At 41.7% G+C, this 17,122-nt stretch overlaps 1 protein-coding gene across 14 annotated transcripts in view; it reads right to left on the bottom strand.

Annotated features, from left to right (window-relative positions):
* Positions 1-17,122, bottom strand: part of SASH1 (SAM and SH3 domain containing 1) — a 546,410-nt gene that overhangs the window by 19,758 nt on the left and 509,530 nt on the right. For 7 of the 14 annotated variants that reach the window (XM_027687743.1, XM_027687734.1, XM_027687760.1 and 4 more), the window contains 3 exons: positions 10,196-10,328; positions 5,278-6,113; positions 1,634-1,705 (listed from right to left, as the gene is read on the bottom strand). In XM_027687743.1, the coding sequence (XP_027543544.1) occupies positions 1,634-1,705; positions 5,278-6,113; positions 10,196-10,328 (1,041 nt within the window). The other 7 variants (XM_027687802.1, XM_027687794.1, XM_027687811.1 and 4 more) reach the window with 5 other exon arrangements.

Raw genomic sequence — 17,122 nt, 5'->3', positions numbered from 1 at the left:
TTGGATCAGTAGACATTTTGCCAAACTTACTTGTATGATTCAGCCCTTATTCAGATTGTCCAGGCAGCATATTAAAAATGATCTTTCATTCTATTCTGTTTCAGGAACCACAGCAAGGCAGCTCTCTTAGAGCTATCCCCAGCACCCTCCACTGGCAAAGGTGCATAAAAAATCAGAGCACAGAAAAGGACCAAAATCCATCTGGCCAAAGAGATTTTCTACTGAATTTGGTCTCTGACTTGATTCAATTTAGGTACATGAAGACAGAACACCCTAAAATAAATGGACATTATATTCCACATAACAGATTTCTCTCTTTTTTTCCTCCCCTAAATTTATGTATGTTTTCTATCTTACTAATATTCTCACAAAAAGTTTCTCTGAAATTCAACTGATACTTTATTTCTGACAAGGCAGTATTTTTCCCTTTACAAGTGATTACAACTTCTTTGGGAATTTTTGTCTTTTACCAGAAATTAATAACAGCTCTTTGATTTATCGTTTTGGAAAAAACCTTCCACTTAATAGACTTAAATGTTTTCAAGGAAAAAACCTCTTTGATCTGCATATATTATTCTGATGCACTTGCATATCACCCACTACTGATGCTCATAGGGAAAAATGTAACATCTAGACTTCACACTTTCTTACATGAAAAGCAATCTGAACAAAACAAGTGTCTCTGTTTAAAGATAAATACTAAGATCAGAGGTTAACATTTTTACTGAGATGAAAATTGATGAGTAAAATAACCACCCACCGATTTAGCCAAATTATGGCTATTTTTGATGTTAAAAAATTAATAAGAAAACAAAAAAACAAGCCCAAAAGACCCAGCTGACATAAAAAAACAACATAATGCTGGCATACAAAATGTTTCACAATTTAATTTTGATTTAAGTGGACAGAGAAACTATCAGATCCAATGTTGAAACAGAAAAGAAAAACATATATGGGCAAAAGGAAAAAATATGTTGGCAATTTTATTTGATATAATGTTCTGGCTCATTTCTGTTCTGTCATTTTTGGCTGCAGGCCGACCAACAGTAACGCTGGGATCAACATGAGTAACATAAAATGGAATTAATTCTCAGGAGAGATGTTTCGGGTTTTTTTAAACACAAAAATGCTCTGAGATCAGTTGCGCAGCACCCAGCACAGTGGGATCCTGGTCTACTCCAGAGCCCTTAGATACAATGAGAAAACAAATAATAAATCTCTTACATAATGATTTCCATGCAAATAACTTGCGGATCTTCAGTGAATGAAAGTTTGCCCCACCATCCCAAACAGTAAATACTTTTACTGAGAAAGTACAGCAATCATATGTTTTGCCTTGGGTGATGCTCTGAGGAAGTCACACTTAAGAACAGCCCACAGATGTGCCCCCAGATCTGCACTTCGGTCACTTGTTCCTGCCTCTTTACACATATGCTATATAAATACTTATATACACATGGATATGGGTGGGTATGTTATTCTCAAAGCTAAGGAAGTTTGAGGTTAACAAAGATACTCTGTTTTCTTGGATCCCCAAACTATTATTACAGACCTAAATTACACTTCAGTCTATTATAACTCGACTGTGCATTTCATTTTATGCTATTTCAAATCTGCACCTTCTTAAACTCACCATTTGGTCAGAACTGTTTCCAATATGAAGGGAACGATTTGTCAAGTCAAATCCTCCAAAGCTACAGGTTCTCTGCAAGAAAACAAGGATAGATACAGTTTTATCTCAATGACTAGCTCACTCAGAACATCTGTGATTTGGAGAACACCAATTAAAACATGAATGTCTGCAAAAATGGAAACAAACAAACAAACAAACAAAGGGATGAGAGATTATAAATAAAGAAATCCATTGTAAAGCAATATGAGTAATTTGTGTTTTCCAGTTGTGTTGGCCTAAGGTCTGCTGCTGTTGAGTCACTTATTGCCTACTCTTCAAAAATAAAAAAGACTTTTTGGTCTAAGAAAACTGTAGAATCAAGTTTTCCAAGGTGCTGGCAACTCCACCTCAGCACTCCCATCTGCCTTCATATGTTAAGTCCACAGTAGCACTGAAACAGAGAACCAGCAATCTTTTAAAGTGTTGAATAACCTACCTTCTTGGAATAGCTGCACAGGTTGCATCTGCACTGAAATACAGGGAATTGCTGGAAGCCTAGTGGGGCAAGCCCTTGGTAAGAGAAGAGAAAAACCAGCCCCGCTAACCATAAGCATTGTGTCCCCAGAGACTCAGCAAGTCCTGATTCCAGATTAGGTACTTCCAGCTTTTGCTTTGCAATTTAAGATAATAAAACCTGAGTAATTAACAACTGGCTACATAGTATTCAAGTAACTGGCCCTGTCAGAGCTCTCCCAGGACAATCCAGGATGAAGGTATGGCAATTACAATTCACTTGCACAACTTCAACTCTGGGCTCTGAGTGTGGTTTTGAAGACAGGTAGATGTCTATTACAAGTATTCTCTTCAGAGTTAGGGTTGAGACAAACAGGAGGCAGAAGCTCAACACTTGTGAACTCTCTAAGTTCTTAGGGCCTGAACTGCTCAACACAATAACTTAACTTCAAAGACACTTGAAGAATCAACTCGGCATCGGATCAGAACTACAAAGGACGGTGAGTCAGTGAAGACCCACCACCTGAGAACTACCAGCTTCCTCTCTGAGGAAGAAGCAAGATCTATAAACCGTGCCACTTAACGGACAATTCTAACAATTAATTCTAATAAAGTAAACATTCTTCCTGCCCTGTTCACCCCTGATCAGCACGTATATTAGTAGCTTTTAAAAAATTTTATTTTCTAGCTTCTATATTGTGTCCTGCTTACATCAAACATGCTTGGATGACAGTTTCTGCAACCACCACAACTTTATCACAACTCAAAGCCAGCTTTGTCTAGGCCTCACACACATTAAAGACAGTGCTGTGATGTAGAATTTTTCTAAGTGTTTTCTTCCAGAAGGCAATGTGACTGTGGCACAGGTTTTAAAAATTGTTTTTGGAAAACATTTGAGACCAACCACAAGCAATATGATCAGTTTCTAAAGCACAGCATGTTTAGCTAGTAGTAATTTGGTTCTTCTGTGAAGGACCGTTATAACTAATCCTACAGCACATGGTAATCCCAGCAACGAAGAGAGGACATCTGGAACTGCTCTGAGCAAACTTGTCTGTCAAATCAGCCAGAGCTCCTCCTAAAGAAGTCTTCTTGGAAAGCAAAATGACTGTTGGTTAAAAGCTTCTGAGTAAATGTACCATATTAAGGATGCTTATTGTTTCACTATGGACCTCCCCATACATTTAAAATTTAACTTCTGCTTTCAGATTCCAGTAGCGACCCTGGCAATACTGCACTAAACAAAAGGTCTGTGGATGAGGAGAGGGATATTCAATGGAATGGTCATGCAATCAAAAGTATTATCATTTTGGGAGAAAAGAAAAACTGATGCAATTTGAAAATTTCATGCATGTCCAGGTCACTGAAACAAATATAAATGACAAAAATGAATGGCAAGGAAAGACAGAGTGACCAATTCCACTGAATACATAGGCATTGCAATTTCCCTGAGGTTGCAGCAAACAAAAAATTAAGTGTTTTTAGGAAGGAGCATCATTAGTTGAAGTCTGCTAGCTATTTGAGGTTTCAGAAAGAAGCGTATTGAAAAAGTTAGTAAGAGTAGCATGTCTCCAACATTTATCTGATTCAAACAAGGCTGGAGAAGCAGTTGACTGAGGAGTTCCTCCACAACAACAAAACGCTATCCATTTCTTCTCCAACTGTATCTCCGTGAATAAGTAAAGGTCACTCCAGTTGGTTTTCATAATGAAATTACTACAGCAAGACGAGACTAACTTATTAGAAGAACTGAAAAGCTTGTTTCTATCATCTGTATTTACAAAGGCAGTTTTAGAGTGTATTTTTATTTATGGGGCATCTCTAGAACACACAAGTATGCTCTTTTTTCCAAAATAACCCTATTATTCAATCCACAGAAGGACAAGGACAAGTAAGGTTTCTCTTATCATTGTAATATCCTTATGGAAAAACAGTGTCTTCTGAGGACAATAAACAGCGTCCCGTGAAGGGCGGGGCAAGCAGCCAATGCAGAAAAAATAGTTAAGCTGCCAAGAGAGAATGTTCATGGTATTGGGTAGAACAAACACCTATATATTTTGTGGCCAAAGAGCAAAAAGTGAACCATGAGGGCTTGCTCATCTCCCTCAGGTTATTCAAGGAGACCAAAGCTGCGATTCTCGTACCTTATACCTGAAGAAATGAAACAGAGGCCTCAAAAAAAAATCTGTTATTCTGCAGAAAAAGCTGTTTCTACTATATTGTTCACTGGAATATCTTGCTAATGTTACGGATGCAGTGCTGTTTCCACCCACTGAAGTAGGGATCATTATCGACTAGACAACAGACTAGCTGGCTTTGGAGATCTGGCTGGCACCAAAGGCAAGTTCCTAGGAAACTCAGAATCATGGTTAACGGAACAGTCAAAACTGGGTCATACAATCAGGAAGCAGTTTTGGGTCCCTCTGGAATGTTCAAATAACTTAATTTCCCATTTTAAGCACAATTTCCTACTTTGGCCACCCCTTGTTCCCTCTCCATAATGCTCTGAAGGAAGGTGCCACCTTCATCCCATGCTAGGAGCAGTAGCCACTGACAGAAGTGATACTTCTGGTGGTGGTGAACAGCAAGGAGGAAGGCAGTAACTACCTAATGTCAAACTCCCTGTCTTTCTGCAGCTGTTTGGTGGAAGGGAGAGTACGGAGTGGGTGGGTGCTGATGAGATGCAACCTGAGTAGGGGAGGGCCAATATAAGACAATAACAACAGAAGAGAAATAGAGCACAGTTGAACATCAATGCTCTAATACTCTGAAAATTTTGTTCATCTCTCAGAATCCCTTAAAGAGAGTACCAACTCCGAAAGCATCACAAAAAACATATTTATAGCACCTCAAACCTCTGTTCACCAGTGATCTCTATTTCTGTGTTAGGTGAACTTAAAAAGCAGCACTTTGTCATATTTGCTCTCTCTCATCGAGTAATTCTGTACACGTAGAAACTGCAATTCAACAAAACTCTTCTCTGACAGGATGATATCAAGCTCTTCCCTTACAGTTGCATTACAGTGCTTAAGGGTTTCTAATGGCAAGGAATGCAGAAATACTACATTTTAGTTAAAAGTATAAAGCAGAAAATGTTCACTGCAACCTCACAGAAATTGAAAGACCACCTTCATGGCAACTCTTTGACTCACAGACTTTTGGTGGATTCTCAAGAGAACCCTTTTAGTACAGCGATCCACTGTGGCAGCCCACTTCCTCTTGGCCTCCTCATCCTCCTCCAGCAGGCATCTCCTCAGGTCCTGCTTGTCGGCCTTGCTCAGGGTCCTGTCAGTAACGGGACGCACCAGCTGTGAGAGGTTGAGGTGACTGTACAGGCTTCTCTCCACCACATAGGTAATATTGAACTCGCTGACAGAAGTGCGCCCTCGTAGCCTTCTGTTTGGGAAGCCACAACCTCCACCCCCTTTCGTTTTGTGCCGCAGTAATTGCAGGTCGCAAGCTGTGGGGGATGCTCCTTTCCTAGCAGGGCGCTGGCAAAGAAAAGCTCTGGAACAGGAATAGTTAGTATCCATTTTCTTCAATCGGATCTGCTTCCTTACACTCTGAATCTCCTCCAGGGACACCAGAAGATGGTGCTTGTGCCTGTTGCTGTCATAAAAGCAAATGCTTTCTGTACTTACCCCATGGCTCAGCGAGCCAAGGCTCTTCTTCATTTCTCCATCTGTCAAGGAGCGGCAAACTTTCTGGGACTTCTCCTCTTCTGGGTAAGAGAAAAATGTCCCAAGTTTCTTGGGAGGCTTGATAAGGCCACGGCTATCAGTTTTGCTGAAGGTCTTCACCAGCTTCCGGTTAGCTCCCCACATATCAAGACTGCTGGATGAGGGAGAAGTAGTAAGTGAGTCCGAGTCGTCCTCTGGCTGCTTTTCACAGGAGCCATCAAAGTAGAATTGCTTCTTGTGAACTCCAGAGTAAAGTGCTGATCTGTCATCCAGTATAGGAGAATTGTCAAGTGAGTGCTCTTCCACACCTACATAGTAAAAAAGCACCACAATGCATGTCATTGTTCGCAATTCTCTAAGATGTTTCCCTGTAGAGTCTTACTGTATTTATTTAAGATATCACCCACTTAAATTGTAAGAAAACTATTCTTGATATAAGTTGCTCAGAAGTTATTTGTGAGTGGATAAACTTGAAGCAGTTCCTTCCATTTGTGAAGTGAGAGTTCTGGGATGAGTTAACACAAGACAGACGACAACATCCTGTAAGTACACTCATCATTATTTAAAGTTTCTCTCTTTTATCTGCAGCTAAGACCACTTAGATGCTCTCACTAAGAACCCCTTAAAAGCTGAACTGGGATCTGTTTCTCATGTTTTTCATCTGATACTTGCATGTGATGCTCAGTTACAATAGGTCAGAAGTATACCCAGGTATTAAAAACCAAACAAGTATCTCTCAGGTCCAGTTTTCCAATATCCAGTGCTGCTGTGGCTGCAGAAAGCAGTATTTTTTGCATGAAGTTATGGAGATGAGCTCCAGGATAAAATTAAAAATTCTGGGTTTTCGATGGGGTAAGAAGCACCAGTTTTAATCACACAGAATTTATTTAACAGATGCAAAGACAAAGAAGTAGGTCAAATGGAAAGTGTGCCAATTTCAACAGTGTCTTGGTAATGACAGAAACATTTGGTGTTCACCAAATTTTTCCAGAAAATATTTAATAGGAATATTTTGCAACACAAATACTGGAGATGGGCAGATAGCCAGGTTTCCTTTTTGGAGTGGAAAGGGGGGAATAGAAGACTTGAAATTGCAATTTCTTTTCACATTTATCATATAGGAAACTTTTCTCCGGTGTTTTCTTTTGAGCAAATTATAGTCTCAGGTATTACGTGCAGTAAAAAGGTAAGAGTCCAAAAAAAGTACACATCCTCCTCTGTGTCCCTGACAAATTTCACAGCATTCATAGGTATATATCAGAAATGCACATAGAAACGTGACTGTATTTATTTCTTTCCAATATAAATTTCTTCCATGACCTAACTTTGGCTTCATCTTTGATTGCTTCTACAGTCTTACAGCAGAGTTAAATTTGAACAATTATCAAAATACTTATGATTTACTAAACTCGCTCATTCAGTAACAGCGGACACCTTTTATGATGAAAGATTAGTTGCCCTGTACAGGATTCCTGTCTCATCTTCAGTTCACTCTGTTGCCAAACATATTTGACATACATTTGTTGAAATCTGAGATGCTATTTTATCAAGATAAAGATCACTGTGACATTGAAGGGATAGTGGATCACATCTGATATGAAACTTTCACTCTTGAGAAATGTATTGGGGTAGGTCTGTAGATTGGAATCTGGTTTTTACACCACTTTCCCTGGACTGTCCAGCTTGTTCTTTTCCCCCTCTAGTTCTCAATTTGAACAGAAAATAGACATTCTCCTGGGACCGAGTATGCGCTGATAAACAATTTTAGTCCACTAAGTAAATATGTTTTTAAACAGCTTGTAGAATATGCATTGTGTTTCAAAACTGTAACAGATGTTATTTGGAGTGAGTCCATGACACAAAGCCATAATGACACAGATGTAGATGTGATGTGTTTTTAAGTGCTGTATAAGAATGGTGCCCAGGAATTAGGAAGCCTCAGTTATTTAGCTCACTAGGAGCAGACTAAGACGAAATACACAGGATTCAGATATTGGCAAATTCTAGTAAGTATCAGATCAGCCAGATGTACATTTAGTGTGATAACAGAGTCAATAACAGAAATGTAAGAGAAGGATCTGAGACTAGTGTGCTTTTCTTTAAAAACTACAGGAACAGATAAGGGAAATTTGGTAAAGTTGTTCTTTCTGAAGAAATTTTTGAGGAGGATTATGAAGAATCTTTCTTCTAGGAAACTGTATGCCAGTTTTCAAAAGAAGTCTTACATTTTGCTAAAGGCTGTTGAACATTGATGAATTTATTTAAATTTTACTGATATTACTCAGTCAAATATTATAGCCAACTCCCCAAAACCTAGTCATGTAGAATTTCACATTACGTCAGAATCATAACACAGATTCAGAGAACAGCAGCAAACAGCTCAAGAACTGATCCAGTCAACTGCAGGTAACTTGGAAGGTCAGACAGCAATACCCAAATCTGACCACTGTATTTTTTGTGGTCGTGCAGAGCCCTCTGACATATCCAAATGGGAATGCAGACCTACATTACGAGAGATTGTGATGGACAACATTTATGAAGCACTATTAATTTGCCATATGGAAATTTGGGTGTGGAATTTCCTGAAAAAAAAGTCATAGGTATCTACTGCTGATGTAGACTTGGCTACTTAAGGGGCCTTCTACTTACACAGAAGTTATGCAGAAGTAATCCATGTTGTTATTTAGCAATAACTGGTTTTCCTACAGAGTTTCCCAAGAGCCAATCTACAAAGAAACTCCAGAGTGGTAGATAAAGTACAAACTCAGAGTTATAGATAATTTATTCAGAGAAGCCTAGAGTTAGAGAAGACAGGCAGGAGGTGGAGAAAGAAGGAAGAAGAGCAAACATTTTTTTGCATACAACTGTTAATTCAGTGATTTTTCTGCTGAAGGCAGGGGTGGAAAAACTCATTGGGGAAAAAAAAACAACAATAAGCCCTGAAGAGAACTGGGACACTTAAGTGAAAGACTGAGGGAGAAGAGGAAATAAAGAGGTGAGGCATTGTAAAAGAGGGTACGGAGAGCAAGACAGATACTTAATATGCTGAAAAGAAAGTCTGGTCCAACTGCAGGAAGGTGTCTGCATGCCCAGCAGCCCCTGGGCTGCCTGTTTCTGCAGCTGCTCCTACCCCTGGAGCCTCCAGCTGATTGCTTCCTGCAGCTTTTCCCAGACTTCCAGAGAGAGAAGGAGGAGGTAGGACAGGCTTCTCTGGGGGCCTTCTTTACCCAGAGCAGGGGAAAAATAGTCCTGTTTTGTTTGTCCCATCTCAAACCCCATGTTTTTGCTTCCATGGTATCCCAGCTTTATGCTCACCCTATGAGGTGACAAAACCTTTTCAGACCACCACACCTGCCCATTCCAGAGCTCTAGACTGGCTGTGCCTTTCATGCCAGCCAGTAACTCCATCCATAATGTAGGAGAGATGCCGGCCAGATCATAAATCTGCCAGCAGCTTCCTGCCACATATGCAAGATGCACATGGTCTCCTTAAATGCACTAGGAAGGAACCATAATATGGCTCAGCTCACTGCTAAGACGAAGGGAATTGGCATATGATGCCATGCCAAGAAAGCCACCAGCACGGAAAGGTGCCCACAAGTCCAGTGAGGACTCAAGCAGGGCTGTGCAGAGAGGCTCCTCAGGATCAGGCTCCATTAATCTGAGTGCTCACACATGGATACAGGTCATCCAGAGTTAATTCTACAGCATGGTGTTCCCAGGGGCTGAACTCCATTTCCCTTTTCCCACCCTCCTCCTCCTCCTCCTCCCTTCTCTCCCCCTCTCTGTTGGGAGCAGGTCTCATTCAAAAGCCAAATTGCAGGCAGGCTCCCCCAGAAGTAGAATTTAGTATTACATGAGGCAGTTGCTATCCCACAAGAATGTCTGATAGAGTTTCTGTATTTTTGCCATAGGATGATGCCATGTGGTGCAACTGCTGCTACCCCCCAAAACGAGCAAGGGCTTCACCTGTGTGCCATCCCAGGCCTCAGAAGAGGGAGTAATGTGGTGGTGGCTCCACTTACGTCCTTGCTGAGCCTGTGGGGCAGCTGGCTGGCATTGCTCCTAGCATGGGGATTCCCTCCCCAGCATGGGGCATAAAACATAAACCAAGTTCTAATCTTTTAATGAGGGACTCTCAAGTGCTGCTCTGAGAATACCGGATCAGCAGTAACCACATTCTAGGCTATCACTTTCCTCCTTCCACAGTCTAAAAATTCAATTACTTAGGACATGCACAAGAGACAAGGCAGTCATTCCTACCATCCCTCCACTTGAGGAGGGATAAACACTCCATCTCTCCCTCCCCCAAACCTCCACTTTCTGTACCCTCTCAACAGAAACATGCATTCACACATGCAGTTTTAACCATATGCACATTGCTTTTTACCTTCTGTGCTGGGTTTTTTCATTTCTTCAACTCTTATGAGTTTCTTCCTGACTCTACGAGTAGAATTCACCAGCTTGTGCAACCTCTTAAACTTCACCGATTCCTCTGTTTCATCATCGGATTGTTCTCTTGACTGGCAAAGAAACAAAGGGAATATTAATAAAGTAGTAGTTCCACGGTTTGCTCCTTCAAGTTAGCTCATCTGCTGCGTTTGTCAAGGCAGCTCTGTAACTGATGTTATATTTTCAGCCCCCGTCAGACAGAAATATTTAAATTACTGAGGGTTTTCTTGTTTTCTTTTCTTTTTTTTTCTTTTTCTTTTTCTGAAAGCATGACATACCATTTTGATTTCTAAATCTGTGCAACGTAAGATCCTAGGCATTGAAATGCATTCCTGCCCTTGTCTTTCTTCACATGCATTGTGTAATAACTACTTCCACGTCCTCTCTCAGCGCGTTTCAGGCAGGGCTCTTTCCCAGGGCTCTTCTTACCATACCAGTTATGCTCCTGTGGTTTAGGTCAGTCCCTGGTCTGTCTGGCATCTCAGAACTTGCTGTTTAAACCTGGTTATAAACAGCTTCTCCAAACTGAAGCTCTGTCATTGACGACTTCTCTTTTTTTTCCCTCCAGTCTTCCCAGAAAATCAAAAACAGCAGCACAAGAAAGGGATGGGAAGGAAAGGAAGGAGGAGACCTCATCTGCCTCACTCACGAACTGCCACAACTACAAAATATTCCCTTCCTCCTCCCTGCTCCCTACACTCCTCCTGAAGACTCTCAAGGCTGGAATTAAGATGGACAGAGCATTCCTCCAGCACTGACCAAGGGAAAACTCTGACCTTTTCAGATATACAGTGCAGTCCATATTCCCCAGCATCCCGTTTCGTTTTGCATCTGATCCAGTATACTCAGTTCCAGCTGTTTTCCCTCAAGTATCAAACATTACAGAGACAAAAAAAAATTCCCTTCTCTCCAGCAGCAGTGACACAACAAGCTGAAACAATCCATTCCTTGTGAACGAGAAGACGACTTCGATTTTCGAGCCAGATCCAATGTTCAACGTGCTACTTCCTCTGTTTTAATCAGTTCAGAATGTGGAAAGCGGTGGGGGGAAGGGCAGGGAAGGGGAGAGGAGAGGAGGCCAGCAGGGCTTTCCGACTTGGCCAGGACGACCCTGGCACTGTGCACTGCTGCACATTCCTGCACACAGCACAAGCTCCAGCTGGAGTGCAGTATGGATTGTATACCTGACTCTGTTTTCACCCACGGTCCCAGCCAATTTGCCGCATTCCTAATGGTCAGCTTTAAAAACCCTCATGCAACTTCCTGTCAGTGCACCTATCTGGGTTTCCACAGTGCACTCATCCTTTTTTTTGCCTTCTCCTTAATTAAACTTTAAAAAAAAAAAAATTCCCAACAGATGCAAGCCAAGAAAAAAAGAAAAAAAAAAAGCCACTCTCTTCTCTTCCCAGCAAAAATGCTGTCTGCTTATCTGGAGGATGAATAAAATGGGCCAAATATAAAAATGCTTTCTACTTTTCTAGTGCACTGAAATATCATGATGTGGTAAGAATGGTAGATGCTATGGGGCAAGGCACCAATTAGCAGTTGCACAGGTACACTTTCAAAGCACAAACAGTGCCTAATGGAGCCAGGGCAGCTCTAAAAATCTACCTCTCTGGCATGCACCTCACAAAGGCCCCAGAACCACACCACAGCAAACTTCAACAACTTTCTGCAAGAGCACTACCAATTGCTGATTTCCCACAAACCTTGTGTTACTCCAAAAGAAGGAGGGATACCGAATGGATTACATATGGCACTAGAAATAGCCATTCTGTCATCCAAGAATTGCACGAATGCATTTATTATGGGTACGAACTTGCTAGGTAATTAATAATCCTCCTTTGGGAAAAATAGGGCTGTAAAGAAGAGTACCAGGCTTGTTTATATCAAAATAAATTAAGCAACAAGATGAGCATTAATTCAAGGATTATGCCTGGGACAACGTAGTGACATATCAAACAAGACAGACATATTTAGATAAGATGATGAATAGATTATTGATAGTAATCAAGAAATTCAGTCAAGACTTCTTGGGCTATTAAGTGCATCCTGGCAAGCAACCATCATGCATATTCGGCACTCAAGATATGTTTATTTTAAACGCAATTACTCTAAAGCATTGCTTTCCATCATTACTTTTCGTACATCCTTGGTTTGCAGACTACTGCAAGTTCGTGAAACTGTGAGCTCCGTAACACTTAGAGAACAGCTCATACCTGGTCCTCCCACCAAGGACTTAATCAAAGAATAAACATCTAGTCCTACTTTTGCACTGCTGATATCTGATAAAGAAATGTGCCCCCTCAGGGTTATGAAGACTCAACAACAATAACAAAAGCTTTTGCGATGTCTGACATTTGCATTCACAACTACTGCAGCAAAAGCAATTATAAAAATAGCCTCAGTGCAAGGTACTGACATCAGACCCCAGCAGGTAGTTCAGAGAGTGCCCACCATACTTCAAAATACATAAAGTCCCATCATAATTAAGTGCCAGTTGGTTTTCCCTGATGCTTCTGGACTCCTGGTGTCCTTTAAGCGGGGGTCCTCCACAGGCAGCAACAGATCCTGCCTATCACTGGTGCTTGGCCCAGATAGGCGGGAACAGCTCATGTTTTATGGGTAGATGAAAATACAAGATCACTCTCTGTCTAGCAGCCTATTTCCTATCATATCAGGTACTATGTGACAGACAAATCTTCTACAAAGAAAAAGGATGGCCAGCAGTAAGTTTATGCAAAAAGGCCTAAAAATGTCACTGACTACACTGGTGGTGCTGCTCAGGAAACTTTCTTGTCAAATAATGCTGACTCCTTGAAGATAAAAGCACTTTCAAAACGGGTTACTTTTCACTTGCTTCCTGTTTTTGAAACAATTTTTTTAAGAAAGGCCTTGAAATTATCAAAAGTTTCCACTTTGGCACACGGGAAACAGAGCTTAATTTTCCAGCTCAAGCAATGCTTTCTTTTATGGCTAATGTAAAGCATTCTGGCCATAACTGACATATTTGGAAATCATCGAACTTCGACGCTTTGACTTCCCTGACCCACACCACCCTCCCTTCTTTCATGGGACCGAACTGCTTTTTTTGGTAGCTGTCCCTGACTTTAGATGGGAAAATCACCCCAACATCCCCAAATTGTGGCAGACTGGGCAAATGGCTTCCTGGACAGCTTTAGCAGCCAGGCCTTGGCACAGAACTGAGATGTAGCTAGCTGCCAGACCCCTCTTGACCTCTTCCCCCTTCATGGGCATTTCAGTGTGCTGCAGCACTGCAGAAGGGTAGACATGGTCTGTTAAAGAGGGGATGATGTGTCTGCAAAAGGCTCAGCCAGAGGCTCTCGGCACTGGAGGAGTCCATGCTGCACCCCCTCTGCCAATGCCTCCCAGCCCCTGGCACAGAGCTGTCCCATCAGGCCAAGCCTTGGCATCATTAACGCGCTGGTAAAACAGCTAGAGCCCCTCCATCTCCCTGTCCCCCTGCACACAGCCCAGACAGGTCTCTCCCCGTGCCCTCAAGGGGAAAACAAACGAATTTGCAGTACTGCAAGTAGGAACAACTTAACTTCCATCTCCTCTGCTCCAAATTTTTCCATCCGAAAGCCCATATGGCTCAACTTTTAATTACTTTGGCTAATGTTGTATGTAGTAATTCTGTGGTGAATGCTAACGTGTTTCATTTCTGGTTTCCAGGGCAACATTACATCAGATTGCAGACAGCTGACTCCCCAGCCTTAAACCATAACAAACTGGCCAAAGCTGATGCACAAAAACCTCGCTGGTTGAAAGAGAGCGCAGGGCTCAGCCAGGCTGCTGGGGACCCAGCAAAGCCTGCAGGGCCCCCTTGGCGGGGCTGGCTGGGCGGAGCCGCCTTTCCTCGCGCTGCTTGGAGCAAGTGCATCCCTGCATCTGCAGTGCTCTCACGGTGCGGAAACCCGCCAGCTTGGAGAGCTCGGCGGCACAAATGTGCGAAGGACTGCAGGGAAACAGGGACTAAATTAACAGCATCTGGAAATACCGAGAACTGCATGCAGAGGACTGTAGCCACCACATACCACATGGCTGGAAAACTACAGAGAGGCCAAGGCCCATCCCCATCGCCCAGCTCTTCGTTGTTAACTAATGCAGCCACAAACCTACGAAGATGCTCTCAAATCCAGGAGAAATCAATCCCCTCTGCTACCTCTAGCATCTCTTCACCTTGGAAAACTCCCTACTTGTGCAACTCCAAAGGCCACGTTTTGCATCATCTCATATGTAAAAAGCCTTATGTTCAGGAATAAATAGGAAATTAGCACACGTACTTTGTCATTCAAGGAGCTCTCTACAGTTCTGCTCCTGGCTCCCTCTTCGCTTTTTCTCCCACTTTTCTCATGCAGCTCTTTGCTGCTGCCTGCTCTGGAGGCAGGGCACACGCCTTGCTCTGCTGCTTTCTAACATCCATCCCATTTCACACGCCACTGAAATAACAATCCTAACCTCCCTCTTTGAATTAGTGCTTCACAAACACACACACACACACACAGAGAAAACCAGCATTTATTACAGTGCTTGGAATTAATTGGCAAAATGTAAACCAGAAGTAAGTAGCTAGCTTTCGGCAGGACTATGTTTGGAAAGGCTTCAGAGTTATAGCAACAACCCTTAAAAAATACAAAATAGGCAAAGCCTTCTAGCCACAACCCAACAAAAATGTGTAAGAAATGCTAGGACAGCATCCAGTTAAAGCTATCATAACTGATTAATTTGCTTCAGCTCCATAAAAAACCCCATACATGAGCTGTGGGAAGCCATTTAGAGAGATGTTAAAATTTTACAATTCGCTTCATGCCCAGTAATATATTGTTCAGCCTCAAACTGAAATCTCTAGGAAACTTTCCATTTAAGAAACAAGAAAATCTCTTAGTATCTGATTAAGCTCAAACTGCAATTCTTTTTCATTATCAGACAATTCTTGTTCAGCAAAGTGGGGCAAAAACCTCATTCAGACTCATGGGCTTAGCACATCACATTCCCCAGTCCTGGTTAGCTCACCTCAGAACTACAAACTGTACAGCAAATGCAAAGAGACTTTACTGTTCCCTTCAGGAGACGTGGCTACACGTGTACTTTCTTTTTTCTAACAGGCTTTACATCTGCCAAAAAAACCAACCATTCTAACCTATAATTTTTTTTTTATTTAAGATGCCTGGACAAAGTCAGAGACAGGAAAGTAGAACAGAAAAGAACTTAAAAGCCCAAGGAAAGGAAAAAGAGAACTGAGAAAAGCTATGCATGCTGTGCTGTGCCTAAGAATAACCACAAAAGCCTTTTCTCTTTTTCCCTCTCTGAAACAGGAGACACATCCTCTCCACATCATGCTACATGCTCAGTGACTTACCAGCTTCGGCATTTACAGGCCTAAAGCTCAGTTTCAAGTATTTTCCCCTGAGTCCTCAACTGCTGTCAGCTTCGTAACCCTAAAATTTAGTAGCAGACACTTCTTCTTAAGTATTGTATTCGCTCTGAATCGTGCACACAAAATGCCTCTTCTCTGGAGTTACATTATCAGACACCAAACTGGCTCTGATTCCAGAGCTGAATATGTAAGGAAGAAAAAAGCGTGATGCTGGACTCAATTAGCTGTTTTCTGCTCACTGATTGATTCCCCCAGTTACTCGCTAGCTGCATAACTTGCAAGAAAGGCATAAGTCATCAGCTCTAAGCAAATCTTCTATTCACCACAAGGAAAAAAGGGAGTGTTGTACATGGCAAACAATTCCTGTTTTCACTGACGAAGGCTTGCTGACCTCTTGCTGGCCTCCAGTTCCTTAATTACTGTCTATGGAATTTCAGTGAAAGAAAAAAATACAGAGAATCTCTGCAAAGCCAGGATGAAGACTGACCCTCAAACACTACCACTAGAGTGGAGGCTGTGTCTATAGGAAATATAACTTAAGCCCTTTACCAGGTTTTTTTTATTTTCACTTTTTAATTATTTTGACAAAAAGCCCCCCTGAGAATTTCCCTTTATAAAGGCCTAATTTGACAGAAAAATAAACCTTGCTTATATGTTTTTTAACTTAGTGAACTTAGATACATTTTTTGTCCTTTCCCCTTGGTTTCAGTGCTATAAAAAAGAACATCACTAAGAACTGGAAAGGCAAACACCCCAGCCTCGTCTAGAATTAGCTTTATGAAGCATTGTAGCATGACTTTCAACTTCTCTGCCTAGGCTGGGTCCAGATCTCCCTTCCTAAGAAACAGACTCTGAGATGCTCCAGTCTTCTCTTATAGTCAATCATATCTAACCCCAAACCTCGAGACAAATTCAAAATTTGGACATTTATCCTCAGAGCACAAGAAAACATGGATCAAAACCACCACTAATTAGAAGCGCTGCTATCCAGTGGTGAAAAGCAGCAGCAAAGGCATGCCACAACAGCACCCTCTTTAAGCCAAGAAAAGATTCTCCTTTCTCACAACCATGCTATTGATAGCCAGTTAATCTGGATTCACTCCAAATCAGTCATACCATGAAACCATAGTGCGACTTAACATCTATTTCCTTTGGTGTCTGATTGATTTTAATGAGCCATCCAGTTAAATATCCTTTTTCAATTTCTCCACCTTTGTACTAGTGACCATACACAGCTTTTCTACTCCCTAGGGATCATGTAAGCTACATTTACTAGTGTGTTGTAGCTGGGTTCTTATCCTTGAATTACTTCAGCCCCAAAACTCTGATGTAAAGCTCTGTGGAAAATTCTAAGCTTCAGATAAAACCAGCTAGTGTTCTCCAGTTTCAATAACATACCAGCCAAGATCAAGTGAAACATGACAGCAACTTCCTTGAAATGTGTCCCAGATTCCCTTAGAAGTT

The sequence above is a fragment of the Neopelma chrysocephalum genome, unplaced genomic scaffold (assembly GCF_003984885.1).
Source record: "Neopelma chrysocephalum unplaced genomic scaffold, ASM398488v2 Primary Assembly neopelma1_23, whole genome shotgun sequence".
NCBI lineage: Eukaryota > Metazoa > Chordata > Aves > Passeriformes > Pipridae > Neopelma > Neopelma chrysocephalum.
This window is presented reverse-complemented; position numbering and strand designations above follow the sequence as displayed.